Source organism: Seriola dumerili, unplaced genomic scaffold (genome assembly GCF_002260705.1).
Source record: "Seriola dumerili isolate Sdu_G_001 unplaced genomic scaffold, Sdu_1.0 BDQW01000192.1, whole genome shotgun sequence".
In the NCBI taxonomy this organism is placed as follows: Eukaryota; Metazoa; Chordata; class Actinopteri; order Carangiformes; family Carangidae; genus Seriola; species Seriola dumerili.
In genome coordinates this window covers 330,564-351,368 of record NW_019174447.1, presented here as the reverse complement: position 1 = coordinate 351,368, position 20,805 = coordinate 330,564, and the positions used below count along the sequence as shown (strand labels likewise).

General features: G+C 43.3%; 2 protein-coding genes across 6 annotated transcripts; both read left to right on the top strand.

Annotated features, from left to right (window-relative positions):
- Positions 1-462: 462 nt before the first annotated feature.
- Positions 463-6,751, top strand: LOC111227934 (homeobox protein Hox-B3a). Of its 5 annotated transcripts, none has more exons than XM_022753677.1 (2): positions 463-1,045; positions 5,775-6,751. In XM_022753677.1, the coding sequence occupies exons 1-2, from the start codon at positions 463-465 to the stop codon at positions 6,632-6,634; spliced, it is 1,443 nt and encodes a 480-aa protein (XP_022609398.1). In that variant the 3' UTR covers positions 6,635-6,751. The 5 variants fall into 5 exon arrangements, with proteins under 5 accessions (XP_022609398.1, XP_022609397.1, XP_022609396.1 ...); XM_022753676.1 differs by having other exon boundaries at positions 5,772-6,751; XM_022753675.1 differs by having other exon boundaries at positions 5,763-6,751.
- Positions 6,752-14,984: 8,233 nt separating this feature from the next.
- hoxb2 (homeobox B2) lies at positions 14,985-18,554 on the top strand. The gene is made up of 2 exons (XM_022753680.1): positions 14,985-15,468; positions 17,023-18,554. Exons 1-2 carry the CDS (start codon positions 14,985-14,987, stop codon positions 17,886-17,888), a joined length of 1,350 nt encoding a protein of 449 aa, XP_022609401.1. The 3' UTR covers positions 17,889-18,554.
- Positions 18,555-20,805: the final 2,251 nt, after the last annotated feature.

The window sequence follows — 20,805 nt, the reverse complement described above, 5'->3', positions numbered from 1 at the left end:
CAACTAAAAGCCTATCACTATTAATAGTAATAGATAGTCTACTATGTTACTACTACTACTAATTGATAATAATAATAATAATAATAATAATAATAATACAAATATTGCATTGCTTTATAAATAAAAACATTTAACATTATTACTAGAACACAGTTTGCCCTCTTCGTGCCCCCACCACCAGAGCATCTGCAGGCTGTGCAGTGGGCTCAGAGGGGAGGGGGAGGGTAAGGGGGGGTGAGGAAAGAAAAGCCGTGGTTTCTATTCATGTCATGGCGCCTTTCATTGAAGGAAGATGGATTTATCGCTCTTATTTCTTTATTCTGCCTCTCCTAACCTTTCAGGTCAGATTGCAGGGGACCGTTGGAGAGACGCTGTCACGTGACCCCCGGTACCAAATGGTCTTCCGGCAGTGGTTTTCAACAAGGACCGGAGCACAAGCAGACGCCGCCACTTCCCTCAGAAATGCAGAAGACAACATACTACGACAACTCCTCGACGCTTTTCGGTGGCTACTCGTCGTACCAGGTGCAGGGGGCGGCAGCGGCGGCAGCGGCAGCAGCCGCCAACGGCTTTGGGGGCTACGATGCCCCGGTCCCAGTGTCCCACCACCAGCCGGCCTTCCAGTCGGCGACCCATCTGGATGTGGATTCGTACCAGCGCTCTGCCTGCTCGTTACAGTCGCTGGGCAGTAACAGTGGCCACCAGCAGCAGCAGCAGCTAGCCAAGACCAAGGAGCTGAATGGCAGCTGCATGCGGCCCAGCCTGCCACCTGAGCACCACCCCGGCTCCCAGGTGTCCCCCCCACTGCCCCCCAACCCCAGCAGCGGTAGTACAGGGGCTCAGCAGCCAGGGGGCAGTAATGGGGCCTCCTCAGCCTCTAAATCAGCCCCCAATAAGTCATCTAATTCCTCCTCCTCCACATCATCCTCCTCCTCCTCACTGCCCCCCAACCCGACCTTGGCCAAGCAGATCTTCCCCTGGATGAAAGAGTGTCGTCAGACGACCAAGCAGAAAAACTGTTCACCGAGCAACAACTCTGGCAACGGTGTGTTAGACTACACCTGTCTCTGTCTCTGTCTCTGTCTCTCTGTCTGTCTTTGCTTTGGTTTCCTCCACACAGTACCACAGCAGCAACATGGCTTAGCCGAATAATTATTCCTCCTACACCAGTCTGTGTTTCTCTCTCTCATTACTCCTTTTCTCAGCTCATTCTCTCCTCCATCCATTTCTTTCCTCCTTCATTTTCCTTCCTCATTAGCGTCTTTGTTCCTATTATCCCGCCTTCTCCTTCCCATCACCAAGACCCTCTTTCCTCACCTCTCTTATCAACATCCTCTTTCAAGCCCCAAATCCCCAGAGGGTTTAAAAAGGTTTCTTCAGACTATTATGGCAAAATAGGTTTCCACAGGCTCTGGATTAGACAGGGAGGTGACCACAGGCAAACAGTCGAGCTGGTTATTATTTTGCTGTGGTTGGTGGCTCAGTCTGTTCTGGTTTTACCCAAATGATATTGTTTTTAATTGAACTAATGTTGCTGGAGAGCTGACTTCACTGGAGCATTTAAGGATGAAAAGGATGAGCCTAAAATAAGAATCAGTTCTGCTTTTCATTAAAGTCATTTAACTGACTTGAAAAACCTTTGCTATGTCAAGCAGCCAATCGTAAAAGAGGTCAAAGGGCAGAGGGATGGCAGTGTGACAAATGTTTCTGCAAACCTGGAGGAGTGCTAAAGTAAACAAGTGAAACCAGGAGGAAAATCTATATCGTTAAGAGCAAAGAAAAACCATATACTTGTAGGGAAAGGAAAGTTTTTCGTGTTAGATGAATCAAGCCTGTCTCATAGAAATTAGATTTATGTGCAACTCATTTGCAACAGCACTTTACATTTTGAAGGAAACGTAATTGTGATCAGAACGTAAAGAGAAAATGTCAATTTATGTATTTGTGAAGTCGCAAATATGTTGACTCTTTTATTATAATAAATAAAAGTAATAATAATAATTATAAGGTTAATGCTTTACACCAACACATTAAATCTTATGGCTCTGTTCAGACTCGCACAGCACTTGGTTAAGGTTATAGGGAAAGATCCTGGTCTGGTTTAATGAAGTAAAAGTTCACACTGAGTTCAGACACAACCTGTTTATTTAAAACCACCATCTTCCCCTGACCTGAACCAAAGTGCTTTTGTTGCCTGAACAGTCGGGACTGTGGTTCTGAACCCTGGTCTCTGGTGTGACGGTCCTGCAGCTTTGATCCTGCTGCTAATAAATGTAGTGCTTCATTCAAAAAGAAAAAGAAAACATAGCCTCCAGTAATCCAGCCAGCGATTACGTTGCCACCACAATGTTACTGTTTTGTAGTATACGAATGCAGACAGGGTTGGATGGATGCCACTGTTACATCTGTGAGTTGAGTGCAGAGATGGAGTCAGGAGGCAGTTGCATAAAGACGTAGAGGAAACAGGGGGAAACAGTTGCCTCTGAGGTGAAAAAAATACACTTACAAGCACATTCATCTGTTCACATGCACAAATGTAAAAACAACAATTTGTGGTTTTGGGGGGAGAACTACTCTTTGGTGATCAACCGCTGAGTGCACAAGCCCTGTTGTAACAGTGAGGTTGCCAGGTGCAGCAAAATTGCGTCAGTACAGACCTGTACTAAACTCACTGACCAGATCTGGCAAGTTGTGCTAAAAGGAAGACACTGCACAGAAGAGCTGGGCGGATGGATATGCTATTGTTCATTGTGAAAAAAGTCCCAATGTAGAAGAAGGGAAAGGTTATATGTTGAATGTCATTGGAACAAGGTGATCACAGGATCAGTGCAGTACTAGCAGATGAGACAGGTGGAACACAAGACATTTTTTATAGAGCATTCAGTGTCAGATCTGAAGTGAATGGACCTAAAACAGTTGGATGTGATAGAGGAATAAACCTCCATGGCATTTTGTCTTTACACTGACTTTCTCATCAGTGACAACTGAGCAGTTCATTACAGCAACAGTACCGCCAGTTATAGACAGTCTGGCTAACCAGCTGCCAGAGGCCTACAGCCAATAGCCTGTACACCTTCATTTACATCCTCCCCTCCACCCTGCACCTCCTCCCTTCTTTTCTTGCTCTCCACCCTCTGGTTATGATATGACTTCCCATTGCTCTCCTTCCTAGTCCTCCTGGCCTCCTCCTCCTCCTCCTCCTCCTCCTCTCCTTTTTGCACATCCTTGGGAAGCAACTGCAAGAAGGAAGATAATAACAGGATGAATTTAAATGTCATGTACGATAACAGATGAATAGATTTTCAGAGAGAGGGAGAATGACAAGCAGATATTTGAAATGAAAAAATGATAAATTTGAATATCATCTGCATGCGTGATAAAGAAAACAGTCACTGACACATGTTACTGTATATTATTTGAATTGGAAGTTATCAATGAGAAAGGAATCTGCTCCGCCATAATGAATATGAGTCTTCAAAAGTCTCTCAGTTGACTGAGCAGAGCGCTGAGAGGAGATTAGACTGTTTATTGATGAGAAATTTAAACAGTCATTTAGAGAGTGCCACTGTTCTGTGAGACAGATGACACAGTGGCTACCTCTCTCACCTCGCTCTCTCTCTGACCATAGAAGTAAACACCACAGTCGACTGTTTCCACCGCGGAGAGAAACGGAGAATTAGAGAGGGACAGGATCTCAGTGCTTGTTTTGAACTGTGCTGTATGAACACATGAACAAAGACATGAAACCTTCACCTGAAGAAAAATCTTGAGTAGGCCTGAACAATTAATTCAAATATTATCAAAATCACAATATAACCAAGAGCAATATCCAAATTGCAGGAGGTGCAAAAATCACATTATCATCATTTTTTAAAAATTATTTTTCATTGTAAATGTAAATGCAAAAATAACCATTCCAACTGAAATTATGAGTCATATCTGCCAAAATAATCACAATATGTTTTTCTTTTGTATATCGCTCTGCCCTAATCTTGTGACATCAGGCATGACCGCTCTGGAGGGACTAACAAAACACTACAGCTTACTACAACTTAAATGTCATGTAAATAGTTCTGTCTGATAGCTCTGTCATTATGACACTGTTATATGCAAATGTAACTGCTGGGAACTGGGATCATTCAGGTTGTAAACATTTGTAAACAGCCAGTTTAGTCAAATTTATTTGGAAAAGAAAACAAAGACGAACTAAATCTTAACTAGATATCCATCTCAGTTTAGATTCCGGCTTCTTGCTTCAACTTTGACCCACTGCACTTGCCGTAGTTCTCCACACTCACACAAGTTCCTTCTTGTGTAAATGAAGGATTATTAATAACTTTGGGTTCGACCTTCAAACATACTCTCAGTTTCCAGTTTATTAGGTACACCCAGCTAAATCTAACACATCCTCCTTCCAAGAAGGTTCTAACGTTCAGTTTTTGATTAAACTACTTTTAGAGAGGATGTAGTTTGTGGTGCTGTTAAATTGAATTGTGTTATATTAGTCTACTCAACAATCATCTAGAGTCCTGGCTGCTATGGCCTTATGATAAAACAATTAGCTTCCTGCTGAAAGTAACATACACATTACCATTAAAAAAATTACATTCATCACTTGCACTCAGGGAGAGTGTCTTACAAAGAGCCAGTGTAGCAGGTTTTACTTAAAGGTCCCATGTAGTCTAAAGGTCTCTGTCCATGTGTTGTTTGATTATAGATCAGGTCTAGGTTCTATATAAATACTGTGAAAGTATCAAAGCCTCAGTCCACAGAGAAATGCACACAGCCTGTATTCAGAAACTGAGCCTTAAAACCAGCCGTCAGGACTTCTGTAACTTTGTGATGTCACAACAAAGCAGTCACCGCCCTAAGCAATGCCCCGCCCACTCGGACCCACGATCCAACCTGGCAGGCTTTGGTTTCTCTGAGTGTTTACCTGAAATCTGCTATATTTTTATTGGACCACTCAGGATCACTTGGCTCAATGGTGGTTTTTGATACTTAAAACCACAAATATGTCTTCTTATGGATATCAGGATTTAATATATAAAACACAGAAGTGTAAAATATGGGACATTTAAGAGAAACAGCAGTTGAATCAAATCGAAAAATAATCCTAAAGATGTGATAGAAGCTTTTTCACAACATAATCCTCCAACTTCCTGCTGAAGTGTCTCTGAGCAGGTTTCTGAACACCTCCCAGCTGCATTAGAAGTCATAGTTATTATGACATAGGAAGTTTGACTTTAGCTGGCGAGCCAACTGAAGACAGCGCATGTCAACTTCACTTCCTGCTTATAGTCCTGCTGCTGCAGCTGCTGTTGCTGTTGGGGGTTTATCTTCCCAGCCAAGATGCAATTTAGCTGCCCTTGGCCAGCACCAAGGCCTCGGTCTCTTAATAACTGCCACTGTTATGAAGTGTTGACAACTAATATCAAGGGATAATTCAGCCGGCCTGCCTGGACCCCCCTCTGCTTTATTAAGAACCTGAATGATTTCTGTTTCCTCCAGCATGCAGCCTGATTATGTTTTATTCTCTTTGCCTTTCTGGCTCTCTCACTTTTTATTTCATCATCTTTTTTATCTGTTTCTTGCTCCTCCTTTCTGGTTCCTTTCTCCCACTTTCACACTCTTCCTTTTCTGGGTTTTTTTATGCCCTCATGTTTTTTTTTTTTTCTTTGTTTTTTTTCTCTACATGCTCTACATTTTTTCTTCTATTTTTCTCACTTGCCGTGTCTCTGTTCAACATTTTGTGTCCTCAGCCTCAGGAGGAGCTGAGAGCGGGAGCAGCGGGGAGAAGAGTCCTACCAGTGGGTCGTCGGCGTCGTCTAAGCGGGCTCGTACGGCGTACACCAGCGCCCAGCTGGTGGAGCTGGAGAAAGAGTTCCACTTCAACCGGTACCTGTGCCGGCCACGGCGTGTGGAGATGGCCAACCTGCTCAACTTGTCTGAACGCCAGATCAAGATCTGGTTCCAGAATCGGCGTATGAAGTACAAGAAGGACCAGAAGTCCAAGGGCCTGAGCTCCAGCTCTGGAGGGCCCTCACCCACCGGCTCCCCGCCCCTGCCCATGCAGTCTTCAGCCAGCTTCCTCAACTCAATACACTCCATGGGAGGGGGAGGCGGGGGAGGAGGGGCCGGGTACGATGCCCCATCTCCACCATCTTTTGGAAAGCCCCACCAGGGAGTGTCTTACTCCATGTCCACTGCCTATTCCAATGTCCCCATGAAGGGCTGCCCCTCCCAGCAGAAGTATGGCGCCCCAGATCCGGACTATGGTGACCCCCATCCCCACCACGGTCTCGTACAGGCCAACAGCGCTGGCTACGGGACTCCCACCAACATGCAGGCCAGTCCAGTCTACGTGGGGGGTGGCAGCTACGTGGAACCCATGCCAGGCTCGGGGCCCTCCATTTACGGGCTAAACCACCTTGGCCCCACGCCACCCCACCACCAAACTATGGACTACAATGGCGCAGGGCCCATGTCGGCCGCCAACCAGCACCATGTGGGTGGAGGGGGCCCCCCAGGTACCTGTGACCCGCCCACACACCCGACGTACACTGAGCTGTCAGCGCACCACACCTCGACTCAGGGCAGAATCCAGGAAGCACCCAAGCTCACTCACCTGTAGCAGGTTTGGAACAAAATGACAACGTAGAACATAGTGAAGACGACACAGAACAAGTAACATGACGCGACTCACTAACAGACTAGCTAAGATGTGTGGACTCCACCGCTACTGCTGCAAAGGGACGGCAGGAGAGACAAAACGAGACAGGCAGGAGCCATCCTGTGGTTTGTCCTGTGCTCTACACTCACAAATCAGTGTTATGTGTTGCCCAGCCCCACCCTGTTTCCACTGCCCTCGCCAGTCTGATCAGGTCCAGAGCTTCCACTGGTACCTTGAAAGTGCAGTTAATTTCATTTCAACCAAACAGAGGTTGTGTCTGTAAGTTAGTAGCAGCAGTGCAGCCCAACCATGAACCATTAATTACGTCACCAAAAACACAAAAAAAAGATAAAATACACATCCTGCAATTTAAAAGCAGTTAAATCACTTGTAGCTGCTAAAACTTTCAAAAAATGTTTTAGTCTTGGACCAAACTCACTAACTTCCCTCTCCTGTTTTATCTTCACATCCTCATACAGGACGTGAGGAAAGAAAATTGTTTAATTTAACAGTGTATTATCACTTTTCATTCATTTCAGAAAAACAGAAATCTTCGTTCATTTTACCAATGTTTACAAATTTTAAGATGAACCCTTTTACGGATATTCACATTCTACTCCTGAGTGTTAATGGTCCCAGGGTGGTGAATCCTACTGTAGACATGGGAGACAAGGTGGACAGTCGATTGTCCACCACGCTCCCCTGGGAACAATAAAGCTCCTCTTGTGGCATTAGTGCAGAGACATATCGGCAGCTGTGTGGCATGGCAACATGTACGGTGAGCACCACTGTTTGGTCAGTATTCATTCGTCTAATAATCTGCTGCACACTCGATCTTAAAATTGCAGAATCAACTAAACAAAGCTGATGTTCATTAAAATATGTCTCCAAAAAAAGATAAAAAATAAAAGGAATATATAAATTACTCAGCAAATGAATTAAGCATAATTGTCTACCGGTGATAAAATCCTCCCTCCATGTATTACTGGACTTTTCCAAACAACTCTTGCTCAGACGGAGGAGAGTGCAGTAGTAGTTCAGATAGTATGTAGTAAAAAGAAAAGCCTATAATAGCTCTGTTAGAGCTAGTATGTGGTTTAAAATTGTACTTTGATAATAAAATCACCCCCTAAGACACACACATACACAGACAGCTCTCCCGCCTGGTAAATGAAATAGTTGAGATTTTAATGGGCAGTTAACGAGGTGGTTAGATTTATGACACTGAGCTCTCTCCCCTCCAGGCAACACATGCTGTTGTCAGCCGGGCTGAGCTATGTGGAGGGCTCTGCCCCTTCATCAGCTGGGGAGGAAGAACAGGAATATATGGCTAGAGCTGGCAGCACTCCTCTTCTACTACCCCCCCCCCCACCCCACCCCACCCCCCACCCAGTTTTCCACAAAGTACATAAAAACCCCCGGATGGTTGTCCCCTCACTGTCTCGTTTTGTCTCCTGTCGTACCTGTCTCTGTCCGTCCAAACCGAATCACAAGTAACCCACTGTCTCCTGTCTGTGGCAGCAGCACACAGCTTCTGAAGGAGGCTAAACTTTTCCACCACCTCCCACTGCCCCCACCCCCACCCCACCCCACACACACACACACACACACACACACACGCACACACACACACACACATACATCCATCATCCATGCACATGCACTCACCACCATTCCCATTACTCTAACAGGGTTTATGAAGCTACGAGCTCAGATGCTAAACTAGCTCCCATAGACACACACGTGTGTTAGGCTACGTTAGCTAATCACACCTTCATACACACATACACACACACACACACACACACACACACACACACACACACACACAGCAACGCTAAGCTAGCTTCCTTTCGTTGACACACATCCACAGCCGGGTTGTTCCAGCTGTTGACATCTTCAAACAAACATGGAAGAGAAATCTTTAATGTTCTTATTTTAGCACATCATCGACACAGGGTAAATAATAAGAGTGGAGAACACTTATTTATTTATGTTTGGGTAAGTCATTGCCCTCCTCTCTCTCTCTCTCTCTCTCTCCTCTCTCTCTCTCTCTCTCTCTCTCTCTCTCTCTCTCTCTCTCTCTCTCTCTCTCTCTCTCTCTCTCCCTCTCTTTTTGGAAGGGTTCACTTACATTAGCGCCACACCAATGCGTTAAAGTCCACATTTTATATTTTGTTTTGTTCTCACATATCTTGACTTTTAACGTGGATACAGGGTATATATTTGAACAAAAATGCATGTCCCAGAAATCTGAGCTGGTGTGCATCCCACATTTTTAAAACCACTGGGTTTATTGTGTCTGAACAGTCAGTGAGAGCAGTTTGGGGACAACACTCACCAAAACCCTTACACTCACTGATGCTCTGACAGTAAACCAGTGGTTTTTAAAATGCAGATTCATACACATGCTTTTCACATCTGGGCATCATTGTTGCACTTAGAGTTTACATTTTGATGGTTAAAGGTAAAAAATAATAATAATAAAATCTTATTTTGAAGACGGAAGGCCCTCCAATCAAAGCGTCTTTCGTCAATGTGTGTTCAAGTGAACATTCATATCTAAATATTTATTTGTTATAGCCAGTTTAAAAAAGACTTTCTGTTTTGTATTATTATTTATCCTTCATGTATTTATATCAAGAAAAAATACTGTACTTTTTTAGTATTTACCTGTTATGAAAGAAAAAAAAAAAACAACGTTGTGTTTCTTCTTGTCCATTGTACTGAAGTTAAATTTTTTAGTTCTTGTATTTTAGAAGAAAATAAGTAGTTTTTATGTTCCTATAATGACCCTTGTACATAAATGTCTTGGCTTGTACAAGGAAAAAGGCAAGGGTGGGGATTGGTGACCCGCCCTGCCATAGTCAGAAAAGTTAGACAAACTATTAGCTGGAAAAAAGAACGAGTCTTTTTGGAGAAGAACAACTTCTTTCTTTGTCATTTGTAGCTCCCTTTTCTTTGATTGTTGAGAGAGTTGTCTGTCAAACAATTCTTTAATAAAAGGTTATGTTATTCAGAGCTATGGTCAGTTTTGTGAAGATTTCAACCCGCGTTGCTTGGTTAATAATTGTACCCACAAAACCTTAGGCTAAGTCACTGTCAGGTGAAAACTTGCTGACACCAGTGGTATTGGTTGTTATGGCAACATACAAACAACCCTTTGCACTGCTGACTCCTGACTTCCTGGAGCTGGAGCAAAAATCATAAAGTAGGCTATGAAAATAAGCAAATTACTTCACGCTCATCTTTTAAATTAAGTCAAGTTCTATGGTGAAAAATATTTTTTTTGATTATCAACTTTAACATATTCTTCTAAAATAGTGCGACTAGCCCTTTAAAATCAACTTGGTAACCTCAACATTCAGTCCAAAACAAAACTGCTTTTTCTTAAAAGTGAAACTGATATTTTGAAGATACAAGACATCAGTTATTCTACCTAAATCCTTTAAAGGTCCTTTAAAGTTTTTGCTATTACTACATAACCAACGATAGCATTAACAGCAGTTTAAAAGAAATGTTCAACATCAAGAGCTGTCTCACTCATTTTGATTGTATTTCTATAATTTTTCTTCTACTGAAGTTAGCATGCCAACCAGATAGCTCCAGCGCGGTCAGACCGGCTCATCACTTTCCGATACCGAGTCACTGCCACCTCCAGGTTGCCCTGAAGAAGTAATGCTGCTCAAACTACATAGGCTATTATAACCTCTTGTATTGTAAATGCAATGGTGGTTGAAGCTTTTGGCGAGACTGGCAAGTAAAGAGCTGCTAATGCTAATGTTAGCTATGTAGCAGGAGCAAAACTTAAATATAGCTCCTTTAAAAGTATCAGTAACAGTTGAATCTTGTGCAAATATTTTTTGTGTGCGACGCCTCAAAGTTAAATCACATCATCTTTACTCCAGCATGAGGCAACAACATGCTGCTCATGAATCCCAGACCTGGTGCAGGTCTGACTCTTTTAAAGCAGCAGGTCTCTGGTTCAGGGATGAACTGACTCTGATGCCAGTATTGAATATCCAGTTGATACCTGAGGCTAAAAGCATCACTGTCAGAAAACAATTATTAAATGACAAGCCCAGAGCTGCGTGTAACATGTCAGCCATTAAAAAGAAACTTCTTTTGCCTGTAGGGAAACTTTAAATCTGGTCCTGTCTCCTCTTCGCTTTACAAACTAAACAGAATGAAGGTGGGTCCTTCGTTGTTGTACTTGGCAAATGTACTAGTCACAGCCTATTATGCTGCTGTTAGCTGGCTGCTGGTGTTCATTTACCATACCAATACCAGCACCAAGAATCCAATGATGCTAATGTCAAATATTGGGCTGCATCCCAGCTAAAGTCTAAGGTTACATCCAAGAATAAAACCTATACCTGAAGCCAAAGATACGACTGTCGCCACTTGAATTTTTTTCTTTTTCACTGTTAGGACGGTGCCAGACCGCTTCAGCTCTGTGGCTTTTGTCAGACAACAAACCAAAAATCTCAAACTCAGTGTTGATATCAGTCGAATCTGCCCTCACCCAACTGAATCTGACAGATGTTTTCAGCTGTGATAACTAGGGGCCAATTTCTCTGCAAAAATAAAACACAGCAGGGGAAAATGTAGAACGTATAGGTGGCAAATTGAATATAATAAAAGCAATTTGTTTTCATGTTAAAGCTACCAGTTATTTGGCAGCAAGGTGACCTGGGTTCAACAACCTCAAACAAGCAACTCACATGCTGCTGAAGTGTCTTTGAGCAACACGCTGAAACCCGATCTGACCTCTGAACTTGATGTTTCACATGAGAAAAATCTGTTCCTCTGCACGAGCATTCCTCAGGATCCCTGATGAATTCAGAGTTTAGCTCTCAGAATGACGGTTGGTGTTACAACAGGCTCGTTTTAGCTACTCTGGAAATGGTGTTTTTTTATTCATTATCATTATTATTATTTGTCCATTTTTTTGTTTTTTGAGTTAGCTTTTAGTGAATGAAGTCAGACGGTCCAGCAGATGATTGAAGTTGTGGAGTTGACAGTCATTTCCTCAACAGATTTCATCTCTGGAGCATGTTGACCTTTTTCACTCTTCAGGTCATCCCTGATTTGAATATTTAAAAATTCACAGTTTTGATCATTGTTTTTAATAATTGACTGCTGATTGTTCCTGGAGTGAATCCAGTTTTTTTTTTACTTTTATTTTTCATGAAAAAGTCAACTAACACTTGTTTCAGTGGAGAACAGGAGACCCCAAATAATCCACCTGTGACCCCAACTGAACCCGAGTTACAGACACACACAGACACACACAGGCTGATCCTCCTGCTAGTTTTCCTGTCTTCATGTTTATGACCAAAAAAAAAAAAAAAGCCCCAAGGCCTGCGCCTTGGTCTGGTCACGTGGTCTCTAACCCCCACCCCTCACCTCTCTCGCTCTCTCGCTCTCTCTCGCTCTCTCTCTCTGTCTCTCTCTCTCTCTTGCACGCGGCGTGTGCTCAAAGGCCTGAGAGCAGCTTAAAACTTGGAACATAAATCAGGCTCCCATAAATAATGGCCTTACTTCCCTTTACATCTCCGTTGGACTAACAGACAATAAAAACACCAATAAGCAGAGATTGGATCTAATTTATTGCCTCATAAAAACAGACGAAGAGCTCGGCTCGGCTTCAGCAACACAGGCGCAGCTGAAAACAGTCCAGCTCTGAGTGTACACCAGGATCACGCACACGCACGTACGCACGTACGCCCGCACACACACGCAAACACACACACAGTCGATGGACTGATCCAAATTATGTTCAAATAGAAAACTGTAATTTCATAAGATTTTAAGGGTTTGATGTGCAGTTATCGTTAGACAGAGGAAGCTGTTAATAAATGGTTAGATGTCTTTTAGCATTCAGCATCAATTTCACTTAAATATATAAAAATAAAAGATTATAATAATAGTAGTAATAATAATAATAGTAGTAGTAGGTTTTTTGTTGTAATGCAAAAATCCATAATTTCTAGATGAAGCAGAATGACGTCTGCAAATTAATAAATTATTATTGAACATCTGAAGGTTTTTCATGTATTTTATTGGAAACAGGTCGTAGACCATTCAACATTTCAAATATTAATTGTTTTTAATTACGATTTAAATTGAGATTATATTTAGTTGCTAAAATATGAAAAAATAAAATAGCCTAGAATAAATAAATGGCCATTATCAGAAGCCTAAACCAAAACAAAAGTATTGATTCTAAATAGAATAAAATAAATTAGAATAAAACAAATAGAATGAGATGAGATGAGTCATACAAAGTTCTATCTTCAGTGGACAATCCGCGCTTCCCTTGTGTTGACGACAAAACATGTTTCTTCTCTCCGGAACTCCCAGTAAGATTTTACAAAGAAAATAAAAAATTTTTAAAAAGTATTTTTAAAAATCGTCGATGTTATTAAAATGAGATTCTAAAAAATAACCAGAGCGGTGCAGCCGTTATCAGCTTGCTTGTGGTGTGTGTCTGTGTGTGTGTGTGTGTGTGTGCTGTGTGTTCAGTTCAGTGTTCAGCCTCGGCCTACTCACTGCCTGCGCTTTCTACTGCGCTGAATGGCCTTCACTCCCACACACGTTCCTGCCTTTTCTCTGGCCCCTTTTTTTTTTTTTTTAGAGTCAAACGGCCTGGGAACGATGTGCGAGCGAGAGAGAGGCTCTACCCGTTTGAGCCTGGTAGCTGTTTCTTTTAATAGATAAAATATTTCTGTGACGTTTTCATGTGCGCGGATTAGATGCGCATAAAGTGGTGTGAAAATAATCAAACAAGGCAAAGAGCGGAGCTCCAGGAGAGAGACAGAGGCTGGAGCTCTGCTTGTTATGCGGGGAGAGAGCGGAGCTGCTGTCAGCCTCTTTGCAGGGAGAGAAAGATTGATCACCGCACTTCTTTTTTTTCACTCGGGGTTCCACGGGCCCTCCCCAAAAATATCCTCTGCTAAACTCTCGAGGTCCTGATCTTTATAAAATATCTACATGTGTGTGTGTTAGAGTGTGAGGGCCTCCTCACTCACTGTTAGCACTCACTGCACTGCAGCTGGATTATTATTTTACTGTTAGGAGGAACACGTTTGGCCTCCTTTAGTATCGTGGAGCGACCTCGCTGTGAACTCTCACACATTTTGAACACACACAAGCTAGAGAATGGGGGGGGGGGGGGGGCATGGTAGCTTCCTAGAAGAATTTTGCAGCGAGACTATTTTAGGTTGAAATAATATTGAGAATATTTTTTGCTTTCTCTCCTTCTTTAGAAAACACACACTCCAAAAGTCCAACAACCTATTTTTTTTTTGCAGTGGAATAATTAAAAACGAGAAAAAGTCTATGAAATAAAGAAGTGCACTTACACACGCACAGGCTGCCTGTCTCTGCCTGTCGTCTCATCTCCCCACAGTCAAATCTAACTTTCTGTCTCTGCTCTGTTTGAAGCCAATCTGCCTCATCTTCACCACGGCTGAGTAAAACATCTTCATCATCCTCCTCCTGAGCTGCTGCGCGGTCTAAATCTAAAAAAAAAAAAGCCTCTCCTTCTTTTATGTGTGTAAGTTGGGGATTTTCAGCCTCTGTCACACTTTATAAGATTAATGAGCTGAGTGCTGTAAACATTTTTTTTTTTCCTCTCTCTGAAGGAGCCATATTGCAAACAGAGAGCTGGCCGAGTGTTAACCGTCATTACATCGCCCAGAGGATCGAAGAAATGTTACCGAGCTGCTCTATTGTTTGCGGGCACGGGATGCGCTGGACCCCGCCGCCCACACGGCGCACATGGCGACCGGCCGCCTTCACGTTTTTTTTTTTTGTTTTTTTTTTTTCTCCCCAGAATTTACCCCCCGTTAAGACAAAACAATAGCGGCTATCATGTGATATCGCCTCTCTTTGCCACAGCATTTGGTGGAAAAATAATAATGCTGCTTCCCACAGCCGTCGCTGCCGCCAGGCCCCGGCGCCTATTGGCTGTTTTGGCTCACATGACCAGGAATTGGCTGCAATTTCGTCCCATAGTTCTTCAGTTTAGCTTACCCAGGTCCCCATACGCTAGTAATATCACCAATATACACAATTATTATAGCCGCCGCATTTACGCCATTGCGGTCGGGAGCTTATATGATCGTGCGTTTTTTCATTTCGTTTTAATTTTTTGAAGAGGCCATATTGTGTTGTGTGCGTGTGTGGTGTGTGTGTATATGTGTTTTGTTTTGTGTTTTGTGTGTTTTCTTTTTTTTTTTTCTTGGGGGGGAAGGGATTGTTCGGGGGTCTCGCCGTTTGAGGGTGAAACCGGTTTGAGGGAGCTATGAATTTTGAATTTGAAAGGGAGATCGGTTTTATAAACAGCCAGCCATCCCTAGCAGAGTGCCTGACGTCCTTCCCCGCCGCCCTGGAGTCATTTCAAACTTCATCAATCAAGGAGTCGACAGTAATTCCGCCTCCCTTCGAGCACACCATCCCCAGCCTCAGCCCCTGCACAGCCAGCCAGCCGAGACCGGCTGCTAGGAGCCAGCAGAACCGGAGAACCTCCGCCAGTAATGGCCTCCAGACGCACCACCGAGGCGCCCAGCAGCCCGGACCGCCAGGCCAGGCCCCTGCCTCGGTCACGGCGACCCCGGCCGGTCCGCTTGCCCACGAGTTCCCCTGGATGAAGGAGAAGAAGTCATCCAAGAAGTGCCCCAAGCCCGGGGGCAGCTCCAGCGGTAGCGGATCCATCATCCCCCCCGCCTCGTCCTCCCCGTCGCCGACCGCCTCTGGGTACGCTTCGGCGGGCATCGAGTCACCCACAGGTCGGTATCTGCTGGGATGTGCATGTGTGGCGGGAGTGCGAGGGGGGGGGGGGGGGGGGGGGGGGGGGGGGTAGGGGTGCAGCCTGTGCTTTGTTTTTCTGTTTGCATCTTCATTTCACATCCACTTCAGAAACATTCATTCCATGCAGCATGGATGGGTGAGATGACATTGCCTTTTTCTTCCCCAGTGTGTGTGTATGTCTATTTGTGCGTGTGTGTGTGCGTGTATGTGTGTACCGTGCAGTGCCGTGATGCTGTGTCAACAGGGAAGCCATATCTAGACCCCTGCATTATGCTGCAGTGCTTTGCACACTCTCCCATCACGCATTTAAATATGCACCATTAACACATTATCTCTGGATCAGAACATGTGTGTGTCAGCTTTACTGTGAGTGCAAACCTTTCACAGCAGCATCCTCTTATTGCTCCACCATCTGCAGCTTCAACTCCCTAAATGCTTTGCGTCCATATAGAGTTATTATTCTTTGTGCTTAGAGATGCGCAGGCCGTGTTTTTGTTGATCATGACTGCAGCTGCAGCGGGATCAATCTGTTCACTGGCTGCTGTGATTTCAGATCAGCAGCAGCAGCAGCAGCAGCAGCAGCATCGCCTTCAAATTATATATTCATAGCACAACTGAGATGGTGGCCATATTGGATTGAGGTAGGAAATATAATGGCGAGGCAAAGCTAACGGACATGGAGGTGGGGGTTGGGGGTACAGGCTATAAGCTACAGCCACACTCAGCACACACACACACACACACACACAATCTGATTTTCCAGAGGTTTAGCTCATTTCTGTATTTTACACTCACCTTCACAGCAACATTATTTTTTGTATTTTTTTCCCTCTTATTTTCTACCCCCCCCCCCCCCACACACACACACACACACATTCATTTCTAATTAAAATTCTTGTTTTCTCCTTTTCCCTTTCTTGCCCCAATTTCCTGCCTTTTCTGATCTCATTCATAAAGTCACTCATGCTCTTATTTGTGTTTCTGACAGAATCCGCCACATTCGTTTCACATCGATATTCCCACATTTCCTCGCACATTTCCTCCTTTCCCCATGATGTATTTATTTTCCTCCTGCATTTCTGTGATCACGCTACAGCCTCTCACGGTGCTCGCTGCACTTTACAGAGGAGGAAAACCCATTCTGACATTATGATCATCTGTCTTTATCTGCGCTTTCTTTGGCTTTTCTCTTTCACCATTTTACAGCCATACGTCTGACTGCCACTGTAATTGGAAGGAGTATTTTTATGAGACTGTTTTGTGTTTTGTTATTTATTATAGTTTTATTATAGAGAGAAGGGCCGAGGGGATTTGAGCTCGATGCTGCCGCAGCTCATTTCTTGTCTTGAAATCTGGCACGCCATAAATTTATAGAGGTTATACATGTTTTTCATGAAGCAGATTACAATTTGAAATTAAAACGAAATATGAAAATAAAATTAAAAAGGAGAATAGCTTAAGATGTAACGCAATAAATCCTCCGCATATGTTTTCTTCGTCTCCTTCTTTAATTTGTCTATGTCTCCCTGCAGACCCGGGCCAGGCGGCTCTGGATGGTGGAGGAGCCGGGTCCCGCCGGCTGCGCACCGCGTACACCAACACGCAGCTGCTGGAGCTGGAAAAGGAGTTCCACTTCAACAAGTACCTGTGCCGGCCCAGGAGGGTGGAGATCGCCGCCCTTTTGGATCTGACCGAGCGACAGGTCAAAGTTTGGTTCCAGAACCGGCGGATGAAACACAAGCGGCAGACCACTCACCACAGAGACGGCGGAGGAGGAGGGAGCCACGAATCCAGCGACCCGGGCGGGTTTGAGCCGCTCGAAGGCGCCGATGCCTCATCCCCCTACTCCAGCCAGCCGCTGGAGGCATCCGGCACTGGGGAGGCTACACTGAAGGCTGAGACGGGGAGCGGTGATCCATCTTCGGCTGCAGCTGCCACCGCCTACGCCAGTGACAGCGGGGACAATGCACAGCCCACGCCGGAGGAGGTAGGGCGTTTGAGCCGCCCACTGCTGCCGGGAGACTCTGGCTCCCCTGACGTTGCTGCGACCCACCATTCCCCGCCGTCCTTCACCGCCACGAACTCCACCGACAGCAACCCGGGCTTGGTGAAGCTGAGCGAGGCCGGGCTCGCAGCAGCAGCAGCAGCAGCATTAGGGCCCGATTCGTCTTTCCCCGAGCAGCGAGACATCTCCATCCCCTCCACCGGCTCCACAGTTCACACCCCTGCTGCCTCGTCCTCAGTCGCGCTCCCCGACTTGACCTTCTTTGCCGGGGACGCCTGCCTGTCGCCCAGCCTGCAGAGCTCCCTGGATAGCCCGGTGGATTTCTCTGAGGAGGACTTCGACCTGTTCACAAGCACACTGTGCACCATAGACCTGCAGCACCTCAACTTCTGAGGGCGGCGTTTTAAAAATAAACCCGAGTGAAGGAGCGGAGGGACGGACAGGCCTGTGGATGAACAATCGGCGGAGGAGAACGGACTCGGAGAAGACTCAGTTGTTTGAAAAGAGTAAAAGCTTCTCGGCAACATTCCTGAAACATTTCTGAATGAAAATTATGTTCGTTTTCAAATATACTTTTCGTCTTCTTGCTGGTTTTATTTTGCGGATATAATGTAGATTAAGAGAGATGCAGTTAATTTTATGTTTTTTTTTTATTTTTATTTTAAACATCGGAGGGAAATAGTTTTTTCACCATCGAAACGTTGTGGATTTTTTCTCCCTCTTGTCCAAATTGCAGGTATTTATTGCCTTTTCTTGTTTCTGGTAATTTTTTGTTCAAATGATTAACCGTTATCAGTATGTGTGGATTTATTTCCTTTAGTCCATTCTGGTGCAGCTTCATGGATCCTTAACTTCTCAGGAACTGTTCACGGAGTCTATAGGTGCAGACAGCCGGACTGCTTTTAGAAAAATATAATCTGAAGAATGAGTTCATTCTCTCTCTGAACGAGACAAGAGGGGAGGGAAGCCCTGCTGATGACCCGAGTTTTAGACCCTAGTTTATTTATTGAGATTCTTTAATAGTGAAAATCCAAATTATTTATTGTATATATATTTTCATAGTGGAATTATAATAATAATAAAACATACAAACATTTATGATGTGGTTAATGTTCTTTTCTTTTATGGAATAATCATAACATTATTAATGGAGTGCTGGAGTATATATATACATATATATACACATATAGTATTAATTATATATATACTATATATATACACACCACACACACACACACACACACACACAGCACACACACACACAACAACATATATTATATATAATTAATAATATATTGATAGTGTGATGATACTATAAAATTATACTCAATACACACTACAACACACACAACACACTATATACCTATATAAATTATACATCTAAGATTCGATTACTATATATATAATTAAGATACATTTTGTAATAATTGAATTGTCATTTTTATTAATGAATTTCTTCTGTCAATATCTTTTAATAATTTGGACTGAATGCAGATTTCAGGTTAAAATTGTTGGCCCCATCTAGTTTTCCCACACTACAAAGAATAAACATATAGCCTGGTATGGCCCTGTATGGCCCTGTATGGCATGACTTGTGTGTGTTTACACTGAGATAACCCCGACTTTGAGAAAGAATGAGCTGATAAAAAAGAGGAAAAACAGTCTGAGCACACAGCCGGATCTGTTTTCCTCTGTCACACATTAGCATAGCATGGTCTGCCTCTGAGGGGCTAATGGTTAGCATTGCTCAGCCTTCAAATGATGCACTACAATGCAGCCATTTATTGGGTTTGTAAGATCCATTGCTATAACCACAGTGTGACATAACTCACCTTCTGTTGGTGATATGTGAGTTCACTGTAGCTTAGCATTGCTAATTCTCTCCCATTTTGAGTGGTGAATGTGGAGCTAACAGTTATTTAGGTGCCTTTAGTGTGTGTGTGTGTGTGTGTGTGTGTGTGGATGTGATGCTAACCAGTTTCACCTCCTCCCATAGAGTCAAAATGGCGCTGAAGACAAAGCAGGATGTGAACAATGAGCAGTGGCAGCCATTACAGGATGACTGGCTCACTCTGACAGGCATGGTGTTTGTGTGTGTGTGTGTGTGTGTGTGTGTGTGTGTGTGTGTGTGTGTGTGTGTGTGTGTGTGTATGAGGGAGGGCGAGAGAGCAAGTCAAAAAATTACTTGTTTTTTCACTGCAAATTCAAGACAGTGTTATGGCTGATTGCTTTACTTCTAGCACATAATAATAATAATAATAATAACAATAACAAAACAATAGCCTTTTTATAATAATAATAACAATAATTATTATTATAATTATTAGTAATAATAATAATACTAATAATTTAATAAAAAACTTGCTCTCTGCAACCCGAAGATTTAGAGAAAAAGAAACACCCAGTTAGCTGATATTATTAACACTGTGAGCTCTACAAGATCTATGAATAAAACAATGTTTGGTCTTGAAACATAGTTTCATATGTTGAATGTTAAATGAAATCTACAGAAAGCTACACTGCCCAGAAGCTGCTCCATCAGTTATTGTTGGGTAAACCTGAGGATAATTCAAAAATGAATACAACACTGTGTTTAGTGAAGAGGCGGCAAGTGGATTTTATAAGTTGAAATCAACACAACTTTAATAGGCTGAACCCTCATTGGTGTACTCTGATTTTCTTTTTTAAACAGAGGAGATTTTGCTCTTCTTCAGCTCCGCTGCATTTAAACATTGCACAGCTCAGCAAATCACATGGGATCCTGGAACTGGGAGGCCTATTCACTGTATCTTATGATGGTTGCATATTAATGTTGCAAAGTGTGATTAAGTCAACATACTAGGTAACTGTCAGCAAAAGTAATTTCACTCCTATGAGTAGAGAGAGAGATAAACCCTTGCATATGAGCCCTCTGATGAGTCACATCTCACTGACTGACATGTGTGATTTCTGTTTTCTTGTGTCTATAATTTGGTATCCCAAAACAGAATATATTGCATGTTGAAATAATTCTGTATATATCAACAATATGCAACCGATAAGTACATATGTACAAGACAGCTTTATATGGCCATAAAAGTATACAAATACTTATACTGCTTCTAGTACTACAACTACTACTAAATCAGAAGTATATTTAGGGCCCAATCCCAGCAGTGCTTTAAAATGTGCTAATATAATTTTGTAACTACAACATGTGGTTTTATATGAACTGAAGTGTGTGGACAATTTGGGTTGGTTCAGCTGTACAGCGAGAGAACATATGACAATTGCGTGTGTAACAGTTTGTAGTTTCCTGAAATTTTTTTTA

What these genes read in the sequence shown, in the direction of transcription:
- hoxb2 (XM_022753680.1), top strand. Translation starts at nt 14,985, where the DNA reads ATGAATTTTGAATTTGAAAGGGAGATCGGTTTTATAAACAGCCAGCCA. An exon ending in GGGCATCGAGTCACCCACAG is followed by an intron (nt 15,469 to 17,022) that starts GTCGGTATCTGC and finishes GTCTCCCTGCAG; the next exon opens with ACCCGGGCCAGGCGGCTCTG.
- LOC111227934 (XM_022753675.1), top strand. Translation starts at nt 463, where the DNA reads ATGCAGAAGACAACATACTACGACAACTCCTCGACGCTTTTCGGTGGC. An exon ending in GAGCAACAACTCTGGCAACG is followed by an intron (nt 1,046 to 5,762) that starts GTGTGTTAGACT and finishes TTGTGTCCTCAG; the next exon opens with CCTCAGGAGGAGCTGAGAGC.